Source organism: Nesoenas mayeri (assembly GCF_963082525.1).
Source record: "Nesoenas mayeri genome assembly, chromosome: 18".
NCBI lineage: Eukaryota > Metazoa > Chordata > Aves > Columbiformes > Columbidae > Nesoenas > Nesoenas mayeri.
The window spans coordinates 12049892-12065262 of record NC_137566.1 but is presented as its reverse complement, the minus strand read 5'-3'; the positions used below and the strand labels follow the sequence as shown (position 1 = coordinate 12065262).

Here is a 15371-nt window from a genome sequence, read left to right as displayed (position 1 = left end):
AGATACACAAAGCATTTCACGTCTTTCTTTTCTAAATGTTTCCAAGTGTTTAAAACACCGTTTTACCTACAGTTCATGGTACTCCAGAGCCTGTGAAGGATCTCCACCAAGGGCTAGCTGGCTTAGCTAAGCCCTCGTTTGTCCCAAGAACAAGTCTGAAAGACCCAAGCCAAATGGGAAATGAGTTTAAAGAGAGAAATCACTTGCAGAAGCAACACTCGCTCTGGGTTGGTTTGGCGTGTTGTTCTTTTTCCCCAGGTACAGGCTTAACTTCTCTCTCTGGCTGTAGCCAAGTTAACAGATAAATGCACCAGCAAAATACTCTACATTTTCAATTAAAAAAAAAATATCTTGAAACAAATGTGTTTCCCCCCCAACCTTCCCCGTTCCTGCGTCTGAAGAGACGGGAATCAATACAAACACATAAATGGCTGGTTTAAAATACACCAAGTAAAAACTGAATTTGCTATTAACCATTTGCAGAAGAGGCAAAGTAGCAGTTATACAAATTACACAAAATCTACTGTAATTCTTACATTAGTATAAAGTGATTTCACTGAAGGAATTATTTCAATAGTTCACATTACAGTTAAGATAGAAGGGGTGTGTCAAACGCTGACACCTTGTTAATATCATCTAGCCTAGATTACACACGACAGTTTTAAGAAAGGACCATTAAATGATCTACATCTGTAACATGTTATTGGCCTTAAAAAAAACAAAAAAAAAAATCAATCACTTGCAATACCTCACAGAATCTTCACTTTAAAGCACGACCACCGTGTCAGAGTCCTGTCAAATAACCTGCAGAATAGTGGAGCACCTGCTACGAGCGTTCAACCCTCCCTTGAGTGACCAGGCACCAGTCGGTTTCATCTGAGAAAATAATTCAAGTAAGACTAAGCTGTGCTGGCTCGTGGCGCGCGGCCGCTTCATGTGCTGGAGGTCCACACGTGCATTTGTTTTGCTATTTGGTGCACGTAACCAATGTCAGGTCTCTGATCCGGATCGGGGTATATGCACATGCTGACCAGCTCCCGCAGCTGCAACACAGAAAACAGGCAAATGTGAATGGTCTGCGCATTTCCGACCGGGAAAGGCAACGGGTGCGGTTGACGCCGAGTCCCGGGCAGGAGCTGCAGCCTCGGCCGCAGTCGCTCCCGGGCGGTCGCAGCGTGTCCTTGTCCCCACCCGACAGAAGGACCAGGAACAACCTTTTCCACCACAAACCCCAGCGGATTTTAGGTCCCCGTTACAAGCGCTATGGGGGGTTCCCTGGGGCTCTGTGGAGAACGCACTGAGACGGGGATGCTGAGCTGAGCTCTGCACCGCAGCTGCGCCGCCCCTTCCACAGCCAACCCGCTAACCGGGCGCTTCAGCGGCTGTAATGCACCGAGTCTGAACAGCACTCGTGTATCTTAAAGTACTGGAGCAGGGCTGCCAAACACCAGTGTTTCCTGAAAACCTTTGTGAAGAAGAAAAACTGGTCATTGATTATGTGTAATAAATAAAATGCAGAAGGGCTGAAGTCTCCCCACCTCCCAACCCTCTTTATTGTGCACATGAAAGATTGTAGCTTTTAATTATACAGACTCTGAAAGCTGCTCATACCCCCGAGGCACCAGGAGAAACAGCCTTGAGCCTCTGATCTTCTCACATCCTCCCAGTAGCCATGGTGCCAATTATTTTAATGGTAATTAAAAGCATGACCATAGAGCTATCAAGCACACGGCTTCAGCTGCATTACTGAGTGTCCTCGACGAGGTTTCAGCTCCGGATAGAACGAGGCCCCGGGCTGGGCTGCACCCGGCCCACATTGCTGTGGGGTTCCTGGGGGCAGCACGGCCGCGGGGCAGGACAGACAGAGGGGCAGGACAGACAGAGAGGCAGGACAGACAGAGGGGCAGGACTGGCAGCAAGGACACGGTGTGACACAGTCACTGCCCCCACCTCTGTCACAGCACGTGCAACACAAAGCCCTGACCAGGCCAGAGCAAACCCAGCTCCTCTGCTCCCAGGGCAGGGGCTGCTGCCCCCGTAACCGCTGAGACCCCAATGGTTTGACAGGCACCGACACGATCACCACAGGACGCCCACAAGTGAAAATGCCTCTAAAGCTCCGAGCGGAGCCTGCGCTGTCCGGCCAGCGTGTCCAGCCGCAGCTGTGCTCCCGCGCGGCCCCGGCACTCACAGGACGGCACAGGCCTCTCACCAGCATCTCCACGGAACGGGCAGCCCCAGCCTCGATAAGCACCGCCGAACACTATCTCCAATTACTAGCAAATTTGTTCTCGATATAGAAAACTAATTCTGGCTGGAGTCCCAGCTCCTCCTGCTACAAGCAGCACGGCAGTTGATCATGGGAGGATTTGGACTGGTTTGCCACAAAAGGCTTCAGAGAGGAACAGCACTGACACGCCGCTAAAGCCGGCATGCTCCAGCAAGTGCTCTGCCTTGTTCACCTAAAACAACACCGCAACTAAAGCATTCACGTGACCAGCAGTCAGCCTACAGCCACAACTTCGCTCTGCGCCCGCATCACCGAGGTCAAGGGAAGACATGTCGATGGCTCCGGCGCATCCCAAGGTTTGGGCAGCGCGGCCTCATCCCCGGCGCCCGCGGGCAGGAGGATGGGAAGGCTGTACCGCTTCCCCGCGTCACTCACAAACCTGCGGCAGCGGTAATATTAGAGTGGTGAGAAAGACTCTGCCCTTTCAATCTAAAATGGAGACATTCACTCTCGAGGAAAGACGTAACATCTCAATGGAAACAACCACCCACCCATCGGCCGCAGGAAGAACAAACTCCTGGTGCAACTTGCTGCTGCGGGCAGCGGCCTCTGCACGCCCAGCCTGCCTGCACGCTGCCTCTGGAGACACCAACACACCTGCTCCCTTCACGGCCTGCCCCAAAAGCATCTGAAAATCCAAACTTGTAAAGTATATACTAAACCAAACATTGTTCGTGGTGGAGTCACGTTCTAGCACTCACAACCGTGGAGCTCTGTGCGTTGCAGGGAGAAGCGGCAGCTCGTGCAGCGGGATGAGCTGCAGCCAGCGGCACAGCCGCCCTCAGACTTTGTCAAGCGTTCTGTTAATAGCGCACGAACACCATCTGGAGTCGAGTTCTCTGGGACCTGGCGCCTTTGAGCTTTAAACCATCCTTCTCACCCTGGATTGTATCACTGCACTACACACACTCTTTAGCACTGCCAGAGGGAAGCAAACAGACAGTAATTGTAAAGACAGGAAACACATCTGTCAACTTACACTAATTCCTGCTGCCAGCGGCGTCTCCTGGAACACGCGCTGCAGCCGCGCGGCACACGGCAGCGCCGAGCGGGACCCGCCGCGCCGCAGCTCGGGGGGAAGGAACCTTACAGATCCACTCTTCCAGAACAGTTCTCAAACAACCTTCTTGCATGAGATACTCAGCGAGTAAAAACTAAGGAAAATGCTACAAGAGTGGTACAGGGTCCCTGTCGGTGGAGAGCAGACCCCCTGCTGCCGCACATGTATTCCCTGCATCCCATCCCACCTCTGTCCATGCAGCTCCGAGGCAGAATAAAGCAAAAGAAAACCCCCAAAAGGATATAGTGAACATTTAAAATTACATTGGCCATTTCCTTTCAAACAGAAGGCAACCGTAACTGCATGAGGAGGTAAGAAAATCAGCTGGTTTGTATAGGGAAGGGAAAAAAAAAAACCCTGAACAACTAACTCAAAAGGCCCTGAACACAATGACCACTCATGTTTGCAGCTGAAGTGAAACATCGCCCAGCAAACATGCACAGGGACAGGTTTTTATATATTCCGGTTCAGTGACTGCTCTCCATCCCTCGCTTTCATAGGCACAAAATCCGGACTTTAAAAAGCCCTGTACAGCTGCTCTTTAGATGCTTATTGCATTAAACTAAAGAGCTTTCCTCCCCTCCCCATCTTTCTCTTAAACAGAACCTTTCCCCCCTTGTTACCCACTGAAGGCTTCACGAACAACGGAAGCACTGGTTTATGCTGCTGTTTCAAGGGAAAGGAGATGAAGGAGAGGGTGTCCCCATGGCTCCTTGGTGGGTTTTGCTAGTGCCACAGACTTTCAGTTTCAAAATATTCCCCACGTTAAGAAATCTCCTCTTCCCTCAATTCAGCTGTTACTGGTCCCCCAGCACAGAAGGTCCCCGGGGTGCTCCGGCCACCCCGCGCCCGCTCCCCGCACGCCGCCCCCGTTTACCTTCTCAGAATAATGTTCGGCGGGAAGAGGCGGGTAGTCACATTGCTCTATCTTCTGGCACAGAGAAAACAGGTTCATCTTATCTCCATAGAAAGGACTCTGGAGAGCTGCCATCTGGAGACAAAAAAGAGAACACATTTCAGAAATGCAGAGGATTTAGCGGCCCCCAGAACTGCAGCTGGGGTGTCTTACCAAAACTTCATTACCATGGACACATCCAAGTGCCAAGCAAGGCAGAACACATCAAGATAAACTATCCTTGATTTAAATCACAAGCTTATCTTTTAAATGGTTTAACGTTATTACCTTTCTCCCTTGCTTATTTGCAGCCACACTGGTTGCCCTGTGAATCAGCGCAGCAGCAGCTCAGGGCAGGAGTTGCTTGTGGACGAAGCCCCGGCAGCCCCTGCTCGTGGCCTTTTGCAAGTTTTTGAAGGCAAAAAGTGAAGTTGCACCATCATGGTGATCACAGTAACAGTGGAAAAAATTACAGACTCCAATTAGAGACACTGATCTCCAATTAGAGATTGATAGCGGACTGCTCTCAATCGGTTAAACCAAAACCGGAGAGCCCAACATGCAAGGTTGTTCCAAGCAAAACACTCATGGGCACATTAGCAAAGGCACCGAAGGCAATCAAGGGTTAAACAAGGTCTCTGAGATTTCAATAAAAACGCCAATAATGCCAATAAGGTTGAAAGGGACATTCAATTCCCATTCACTTATCTTTCCAAGTTTAGTTAAGCAGTCAAGTGCACAAGGGGAGGGACGAGGAGGACACAGCCCGGGGTTTGGGGTGGTGAACGCAGGGACGTGTGACTGCGGCAGCCGGGGCTGCGGCCACGGGCGCTCCAGACGTTGCTCTGACGCTGTTGGGATGCTACGGCGGGGTTTGTCTCTGACATTTTGATTAGAGCAATTACCGCCGGACAGCTACATCTCCATTTAAAATGACCACCATGCAGTATGACTGGTTAAAAAATACATATATCTAGGAATCACTGTTAGAGTTTAAATTGATTGTCTTCCCAGAACTGCTGAAGTCGTTGCTTGAAGCTATATTCTAGGAATTAACAACTTATTTTTATCCCCTCCAAGTTATCTTGCTGACAGATATCTACAGGAAGTGAGGGATGAAGACAGTTACTACTGTATTGATAAGATTTAATAAAAATCACTGTACGATTATCAACGTCAAAGTTAAGTGGTGCTATGTGGCATCACATCCAGCCCCTCAGTGTGCCCTGAGCGGATTCCAGTGGACACGCGTGGCTCTCAGGGCAATTTGTACATTAAATCTCTCTGCAGATTATCTACCCAATCTAGCCAGAGAAATATCCGAAGTGACTCATAACCAAACAAACATCGCTGCCTTACTTTTAAGCCAAATGGAAAAACATTCTTGTTACAAGAAATTAGTCACGATAAAATGCAGCTCCTTCAGAGACAGAAGAACTCGATCTTTCATTTTTCAAATTCTCAAAAGTTTAAAAAAAGTCGAGTAGCTGTTTATCTTCTGAACACAAAATGGGGAATTCTGAGATCTCACCGCTCGTGTTCACCAAGTTAAGGCTTATCTGCATAGCAAGTACATTTCAAAACGCTTCACCTGCCCAATCTTTCACGTTACTGCATTACTGCTGCTCCTACTGGGGAATTACGTTTAGTGTGCAATTAAGTCAGCATCTTGTAACATAAGGAGCACCAAGACTCCTGTGCCATAAGGGACCGTATTGCCTGCAACTAAAACATATCTTAGCACAACGCTCCATCCTTCTCTCTGCATGGATGGGGAATGTCCAGCAGAGCCCCGGAGCAGCCCGGCACCGCGGTGGCATCTCACGGCACTGTGGTGGCACCTTGCGGCACAGCGGTGGCACCTCGTGGCACCTGGGTCACCTGGGACCGCACCCAACGGGCACCGAGCTGCGTGACACGAGTGTTCTGCCCCAAACACAGAAACACTGACACGTTATGGGAAAATTTACCTATGGACCATATGGTCCTAAAAGGCTTAGCCATAGTAGTTGCCACATCTGATGTCCTCACAAAATAAATGACGTTTCTGTTTATTCTCTAATTCCATGTGGTTATGAGAAGTTGTAGTGGGAAGCAAAATGTCGACAGTTCACATAATTTGTTATCCAAAGAGGATGTGAGCAATACTCCTATTACTAAATATCCCAGGGAGTTTTAGTTCTCTGGGCTGGGGTAAAAGCTTTCGAAATGGTGACGTGCACTGTCACTTGGACTCGAAGATGCATACATTCAAAAAAAGATGAAGATGAGATGATAAATGAGTACACGACTGTTCAGTGCCCCGTGATCCCTGCTAAACATGAAACCGCAAAACTCCCAAGTACTGTTAAAAAATCTTAGCACTTATTTTCAAAAGATATATAATAGTTTTTAAGAAAAAGTTGCACACTGAGTGCACAGTTCATACAAACTGTGCCTGCTTTGTATCTGCGCATTTGGCTAGAAGACAACGCACAACTGGAAACAATTCCAGCTGGAGTCTAATGTAAAGCTAGAGAAACGCTAAGTACTGTGCTGTACGGCACAATCCCTTCGCTGGCCATGCTCAAGAGGCACACGATGAGCACAAGAAGCGTTAACTCTTCATAAGGTTTCTCAACGCTTAAGCTAAATTAAGTCTGACCTACTCAAGTCCTCTACCGCATTGTGTGGTTAAGACAGACCAGGAAAAAAAAACAGTTAGAAGATACTTGCCTCATACAATAAACAGCCCAAAGACCAGATATCGGATTTAAAGTTATAGCCGTTTTCATGTATTCTTTCTGGGGACATATAGTATGGAGTTCCCACTGTAAAAAACAAACAAACGAGGAGTTAGCATCTTAAAAAGTAACTCTGCAACCTGTATTATACAGACGTTTGACTTCATTAAAGGATTAGGTTTAGCACAAATACCTAGTTAGAAGAGATTGGCACAAAAATTTGGAAAGAAATTGTGGTTTCAAAGGTGTAGAACCAAATACATCATCACATACAGAGCTAGAGGGCTGCTGAATGCTACTGAACAGATCTGCTGTATTTCTGGCAGCTGAGGAAGGTTTTCTTCCTCTCCCAGTCTCCTGAGAACCTTCAGAGTCTCAGATGGACAGAGTGACAGTAAAGGATCCTGCTCTGGTTCACTCAGCGGCAGGGACGTGCAGGGCAGGTGTGACTGTAACCGCTACCGCACGAAGGCCCGAGCGCGGGACACGTGGCTCCGGACGGACGGGACCGCTCCGGGAGCTCAGGAGAGCAACGGCAGCAGAGGTGGAAGCACCAGACCCAGCACCGCCACACAGGCGTTAAAACCTTCTGGAAGAACCAAGATAGTAAATCCAAACTTTCGAATACTACTCCAACTTGCAGTCACATCAGAAGCTGTGGGATGTCTGTGTACTCCCAGAACCCTGTATTTTATCAAAAGAAATTTACTCCAGCATTTTGGACAGGAGTTACAGGAAATTATTAATAAATTCCTTACCTCAAAAGGTTCTTTTTAAAATCCTAAATAAGTTTCAGTTGTGGTACCAAAAATACAAGACATCCTGGCAGCCTCAACTACATCAAATAATCCTCAGATATATCATTTATTAAAACATCCAAGGACTTTACATGCTCTCTTTTCTCCTGCTTCCCCTGCTTGCCCATCCCCTGTCAATTTTTTTTTTCGCTTTTGGCATTCCAGTGTATCCTTCTCCTAATTAAAGACCTTTCTTCACAAGATGGCAAATGTTTAATTTGCCTGTAACATTCAGTTTACAATTTCTCCATTTGAAGAGCTGCCTGCAGACAGCTGCAGGACTAACAAGCAGCTGAAGGATGGTGTGAGGGAAGAGCAGGCAGCACCTTCGCCGGCGTTCCTGAGGGGGGTTTGCACACTGCGGAAACCAATGAGTTCTGGGGGAGAAAGTCCCAGCTCCCTGCAAGGCGAACTCAGCGCTGCCGAGTGCAGAGACCCCAGCACAACGCTGCTGCCGCCAGCGCGACACCTCAGCAGAGCCACCTCGGGTCCCCTCGCTCAGACCACACTATGCTGAGTCCACCCGCCTCTGGGATCATGTTCCAGTACCTATTCCGGCTTAAATCCTCAAGGTATTTTCTTTCTGGGGTGAAAAGTCGGCAGCTCACCTCAAAACAAGCCCACCAACTGCCCCCATCCCAGACCAACACCCTTCAGACTTTATTCCACATTACTGTCGTGCATCTATATGCCCAAACCTTAAGCCTACCGACCCTCAACGATTTTTACTCAGAGCTATTCAGATATGTAGCACATAATGAGAAATTAATCCTATGGCATTAGTGTGAAACATGTTACAGGAATATATATGTATATAAATCCGCTTCCCAAAATAGGCCAGGTACCCAGGAAAGGGATCACATCCCTCACTGGCTCCTTTAGTTGGTTCCCCAGGACTCTCAGTAACCAGCTGCCCTATGTGATAAACTCAGCTTGCGCGTGCAGGTCATTCAAATAAGGAATTACTTCATTTTCAAGGTGAAGAGTACCCTAATGAGAAATTCCTTTTTTGCAAACTCCTACAATACAGGAAACACAGCCCATGGAGATTATTGTATTTCCGTGGTCAGTAATACCACATCCAGCCTGGGACACGCCGAACCAACACTGTCGCAGATCCGGCTGGTTTTACTTGCCAGTGCAAGGCGCCTCTGCACGGAGGAGACCTGCGTCCTCTTAACAGTTAATAATTTTTAACAGACTGCACAGATTAACTTCGCAGAACACCAGGAGCAGTCAGGACTCATTCACAGAATCCAACAGGGCTGTCCGTGGATCTCTCCCATGTGCATGCAGATGCACACGACGGACAGTACAGCTCTCCAAGTAATTTGCACACAGTTGCCAGATTTCTGTACAAGAACTGACTTGGTTGGAATAGCACCGATTCATTTTCCTGCTTAAAAACATGCAGCTGCAGAAGACGTGGTGATTCATTATGTGGAATTCCTGAAGACAGTTTCGGGAGTCCCCGCTGAGCACCAGCACATAAGACACTTTTCTGCCCTTGGCTGCTCGGTGCTGCTGCTGTTGCGGCTCTGCCCGGGAGCTCCCGGCGCAGGTGAAGCCGGAGCCGCTGCCGCCGTCACCCCCAGCAGAGCCGGGAGCTGAGGGGACGTGAGGATCCCTCCCGCTCCTGCTCCCCAGAGCCTTCGTGCTCCTGAGCGCCGGTGCCAGGGCACCTCCGGCCGGTGTTCTGGGTCACTTGCATGACAAGCTCAGAGCAAATAATAATGTGTGGGCTCTAAAGTTATGCCCCTGCCTTCCATGTTAGCAGAGGTCTACTTGGTAGGCTAACATTGTCATTTCAGATAATGCCTTAAAACGACCTTTGATCAAAGCAGAATGACAGGGTTTATAATACGGATGAGTGCATTATAGTCCGTATTTGATTTTCCGTGCATTAGTCTGTTCCATTATATTAACAGGTCTGTGGAGCAGTCCACGCCTGAGCTAATTTTATGAAGGATACCTTGCACATTTACCTATCATTACTGTAGTGTTGTCAGCAAATGTACGAACAAGCAGGTCTCCGCGTTTCAAAACTGATGCATTAATATTTAAATAACTGTCATGATAAAAGACTGACAAGCCCAATTCCCTTTATGGCCTGTCCAACATTACACGGGAATTTTCTGTAATGAGCATCTTCTAGAAAACCACACAAGGCTTCCAGTGCAATCAGTCAGGGCTCACCATTGCATTACATTAGTCAATTTGACAAGAACAGTCTAATCAGAGACTATTAATCAGAAACTTTCTTTGGTATTTGCCTTGCTGAAAATACAAAAATATTGTTCAGATTCAATATGAATCACCACTGGTGGAGTAATGCCTTTAAAGTTACAAAGGTCACAAAACGGTAGAGAAGATGATGACTAAGGAAGCATCTTCCCATTGTGTTCCCGAAGGTCAAACACTTTCCTTGTTCAGCGGCGCTGCCCAATGCTTCCACCCTCCCCCCCACCCCGCACCTTTGGACACATCCTCACTACGCTGAAATCACTGCAAAATATTCCCCAATATTTTCACAGTCTCTGTACGTTTTTTCAAGTGCTATAAAAAATAAGCATCTCCTGAAATTAATCAAGCTCCAGAGCCATATTTGGCTGCGAAGCACAAGTGATAAGGAATGCTTTTATTGTTCCACCTTCCCCAGCACCTTCCAGCTAATCTTTAATACTGAGCTGAACAGTGTTTCTGAATCTATCACTTTCTCACAGCAGGGAACAGAGTTCTGAATATGAAAGAACCTAACAAATTCTGACCTTTATTGTATCTTTACAGAGTATTCCCAGTTTCAAACCAAGAGATATCAGAGCACAAGGCGGGCCTCAAAGGGGTAGTGCTGATTAAAGCATCCCTTCCTTCTAGAGATGTTCCACTCCTGTCAAAACAAACTTTGCAATGTTTTGAAACACTTGTGATTTTGAAACATGTCACTACAAATGAAAAATGCAAAGAACTCTGCTCGAAAACCTGCGATGCCATCCATGAGTACCAAAAAACCATGTACTCTTAAAAATGACTATAAAGTAGTTCCAGAATTATTAACTTTGCTTTAGCATGTACGACACATTATTATATATTCCATGAACGTACATATAGTTGAGTAAAGTATTTTAATGTGTTTTAATAGCTGGTGGTGCAAACACAGCAGGGAAGCGATTCCACTTGAAAAGGCAAGTCCACAACTCTCACCTGTCTCATCTCTCCAGACACGCTGGGGGTTACCCAGAAAACTGACGGCATTATTTAAAGCAGTCTAGCTCATAAGCATCTATTTCTAAACATTTACATTCCTTGGGGTATATTTCCAATGAGAAGGCTGAGGTCTTTTTCCAGAAGGAGAATTTGGGAATCGGCTCAAGCTCTGGGAATCGGCTGAAGTGGAACAGTGGGCAAAGGCACTGAAGTACACTTCAAACTCCTCCTCATCTCGGCGTGAGGTGTCCCCTCTGATTGTTTCAAAGGGGGGGAAAGAAAAATGTTACGAATATTAAATCTACTTAGCCTTGCAAAAGAGAATAAACATTTTGTGCATAATATTGCAGTTCTTTTTATAAGACCTGTTGCTCTAAGCTATTTTTTTTATTATTACTATTTAATTACATACACAATCGTGCCCAAAGTCTTTGTAGTTGTTTGTTTGGTTTGCTCTTTCCTGCGGGCAGTACAACACACCTGCAGTGACTCTGCAGCGATCTTTTCTTCAACAATACCATCCTTCAGGCACAGAGTAAAAGGCCCAAATTTCTCAAAATGCACCGCAAACTGGCTGCGGAAATGTTAAACAGATTTCTTGTGTCCGTTTTTTCTTAACAAGAACTGCTTACTAGTCCATTGAAGTACTGTGATTCGCTTCAGATGGGAAACTGGCTGGGCAAGCAAAAGGAAAGAAAAGACAAACAGTCCATTTGCACAAGAGCTCTTCCCACACCGCTCCGACCCGCCCGGTGAATCCCCCGCACCCTCAGGCACCAGCGGGTCCCTGGTGTCCAACACCCAGCGCGGCACCGGCACTCGGTGACACGGGAGGTGTCCCGGTGCCCCTCTCACGGGTTTGCCCGCGGAGCTGTCCCAGGGGCCGGGGCTGTCCCTGCCCCACGGTCATCCGCTGCCCGTCCTGCCGCGGCGCCGAGCCCAGCGCCCGCCTGCATCTCATGAGCTGAGTATGGGCAAATCTTTCATTTTTCTTTCATTACCCCGGCATGTACTGTCACTTAATTTTTATGTATGCAATCCTTCCTGACAAATATGATCTGCTGCCTGGTAATTCGTCTGACGTTCATTCTGTTCCTTGCTCTAATTACAGCTCCCGTTCCTGACGCGGTGGCAGCCACGCTGCCGCAGCCCAGTGGTACACCTGTCAGACGGGTTGTGCTACTGCCTAATGCCCTTTTATGCCAGTCTGATGGTAGCAAATACAATCGAAGAAAAAAAAATCAGATGCATATATTTGCATAAGCCACTCGTTCAATTCATGGGTCAGCAGCCAGAGAAATGATGGTTCAGGGCGGTTGCCGGGGCAACGCAGCTCCGGGAAGCGCCCGCGTCGCCTGGGCCCGTGCGGGTACCGCGCTCCAGTCTGCATCACTCACAGCTACTTAAACAAATGTCTTAATTAAACCCAAACCAAGATCAGGAGAATTCCTGCTGCTACAAAACCTATACGTCTGGCAAATTAAAAAACAAAAAAAAGCTTCAAGTCTGCCTGTTTTTTGATTGTGAAAATGTTGTTTCTACCTGGATACAAGAGCAACTGGAAATGGTGGTGCGTCCATCCAGTGTCACTCCCTGCTAGTCCGTTGGCGTTCTGCACGTTCTGTCCCTGTTTCCAGGGTGCTGTTGGTTTGAGGGAGGGCAAGGGTCGCGCAGAAAACACTTAACTCTTCCCACATGAGCTTTCTCAAGAGAGAGCCACCCTGGCAAAGGTCACAAGCTTGGCTCACGTGTGCAGCCACTTTCCAAGCCCCAATTTATTCTTATTAATATAATAAGAGCAGCAGTCAAACTAGATAAGATAATTAGACATGATCATATTTTTGCCTGTTCAGATGATGTGATTGTAACTTTCTGTGAAAAGGATTTATTTTCATTTATTAAGTACAGTGTGTGTATAACCCAGGATAGCTTTTGATGCAAAGGGACATCTACTGTTTTATAAAAGTAAACTGTAGAAATGCCTTATTTTTTTGCGCACACACAAATAAGGCATGTATCTTCCTTTCCTGTGCACTGAGAAGCCCCAGTGCTGTTGGTGAGTGTTATCAATTAAGTTTGCATGCATATAAGAAACAATTGAGCAAGACTCCTACTCAGTGGAGGAAACTGCACAAAGACAAATACTGAAACAAGCACGGGATGTGTTCCAAAACCACCTGAGCTAAATGTAAAGGAGCTCACACACTCAGAGCCAAGGTTCCTTTACTGCTGTGCCACAGAAGTACCTCTGTGACTCAAAAAATGGAGACCCACTAACAAAAATGGAAAATCAGCCACCTCTCAAGAGGTTACAGACACAATGTTAAATACTTTATACCGTGAGACTTAAAGAATTAAGTGTATATACTATATACTGTTCTATAGCATTGTAATTAACGCTAACAGTAAAAATGAGGGAGAGAGGAATCCAGATGCTCCAGACCAGTCAACTTAATTTAAATTCCCAGAAAAATGCTGGAGGTATAATTATGCTACTTGTAAAACACAGAAAAATGAACAAGAAATGAACCATCGTCATGATTACAACTGATCCACAAAACATCATGACAAACGATATCATTTTTTTCTGTTATAAGGTAAGTGGCTTCAGAGGGAGTAAAACAGAACAATTTTCCTGATTTTATCAAAGGCTTATGTAACTTATAAGTAGCCAAAGCAGAAGGAGGCTACGTCCAAGCCCTGCGGCCAGCCAATGGCTCCAGTGTTTCTGGGGGGCTCTGGGTACGTCCCTCTCCTCAGCCAACAGTCACAGCCCTCGGGCAGGGAAAGGCAGCTGATCCCATCTGCTGAAAACAGGGGTGCTGGGGGAACACCCGGCTCCAGTAGCAGCGTGCAGAGAAACGTGTGATTTAGAGTGGAAAAGCTGCGTTTGTTACGTTTGCTGTGCATCATACACTTACCACGCCAGACATTCCAGGAAAAAAATATCAAGTGGAGTTTTTAAACAAAAACACCCTATTAATTCTATATGAAGAGTATTTAAAATAGCTATCATAGAAAACATAGTCAGCATCCACCGGATCAAGCTTCTGGCACAGCAAGGGACAGCCAGCACTTCTCTGAGCATCACAGCTGATGACCGCACAAGCACCATCTTACCTAAGGAATGTGCTGCAGTGGTTTTAGAACTAAAGAACCGGCCTAATCCAAGATCTCCCAGCTTCACCACCCCTGTGGCTGTTATAAACACGTTGGCTGGTTTTATGTCTGCAAGAAGAAAAAGGTAAAAGGTCAAAGCCACAAAAGGTTATTTGGTTCTAATGCTGCAATAGAAATATAGCCTGGAGCGCTCTCTGTACAAAAGAGGCCCGAGCAGAACCGCGTTTCTTTACAGCTTTGATAAGGCAGAATCTTCCAAGACTTCAAGCTCTGCACATACACAAAAATCAGAGTATAATTCCCAGCACGCAAGAAATACCAAGGAGGGAAAATGTAGGAAACAGCACAACAGAATCGAGGCAACCTCTTTAACTGATGGAAATCCAAGAGAGGAGTCTGCTTCTCTTTGGAAATGATAGTTCACTGCAGGACTCTGTCCTGCCCACCGTGGGCCCCTCAGGCCAAGGGCAAACACGGTCCCACACCTGCAGCAGTTCTGGGCTCTGTGCAGCCCAGGCTGTTCGCAGAGTGTAAACCCAGCAGGCGGTGTCCCACGGGCCCCAGCCAGGGCGGGCGGCAGAGCCGGCGTGCGCAGCCCCACGTGTCAGCACCAGCTACAGACCCGGTGCAGTGCGACCCATAAACTGCACCAGGGGATGCGTGATGGAGCAAAAACGGTATCATGCTGCTAAAAAAAGAACCGTGAAGAATTCACTAATCCAAAAGGATAAAGGAAATAACAAGCAGCAGAGATTGACACTGGTGCCTTTTGGGATTTCTGCATTTCCCAGGTCAAGTCCTTCACAAAGCATTTCATTATGCTGAAAGAAGCAACAGAATTTTCGGATAGAGCTCAAAGTTACAAAACGTTCTAAGACAAGAGATTCAAAAATAACTAATGAAAATGGAGAACAGGTTATGAGAGTGTGGGACATATTTGTATTAATATTTCAGAAAAGCTCACAAGACAGAAAAACTCTTCTCAACTCTCTAAGGTCACAGCTAATATAATGAAGACTATTTCTTAGAGTTCACTGTATCCAGTAGTCTCAGCATTTTACTTCTGACACTTTCTAATGGCAAGTTTGACACTTCTACTTAATATCAGTGTCTGGAATACAAAGCAGCTCATCTTCCTAATACCACACTCACTCTGGACTGAACCCTTTAACAATGAGGCAGAGAGACAGAAGGAGAAATCCATCTTGCGAGCTCCAGCCTCTCTAAACATGCATTGGCTGAACATCAGCATAATTGTTTTTGAATGTAGGCGCTTACTAAT

General features: G+C 46.8%; 1 protein-coding gene across 1 annotated transcript in view; it reads right to left on the bottom strand.

Moving 5' to 3' along the window:
- Positions 1 to 23: 23 nt before the first annotated feature.
- The window catches only part of NEK6 (NIMA related kinase 6), a 48773-nt gene continuing 33425 nt past the window's right edge, over positions 24 to 15371 (bottom strand). The window contains exons 7-10 of the mRNA XM_080355812.1: positions 14090 to 14197; positions 6961 to 7055; positions 4228 to 4341; positions 24 to 1043 (exon numbers count right to left, since the gene is read on the bottom strand). Coding sequence (XP_080211938.1) covers positions 933 to 1043; positions 4228 to 4341; positions 6961 to 7055; positions 14090 to 14197 — 428 coding nt within the window. The 3' untranslated portion in view covers positions 24 to 932. The remainder of the gene's footprint in view (positions 1044 to 4227; positions 4342 to 6960; positions 7056 to 14089; positions 14198 to 15371) is intronic.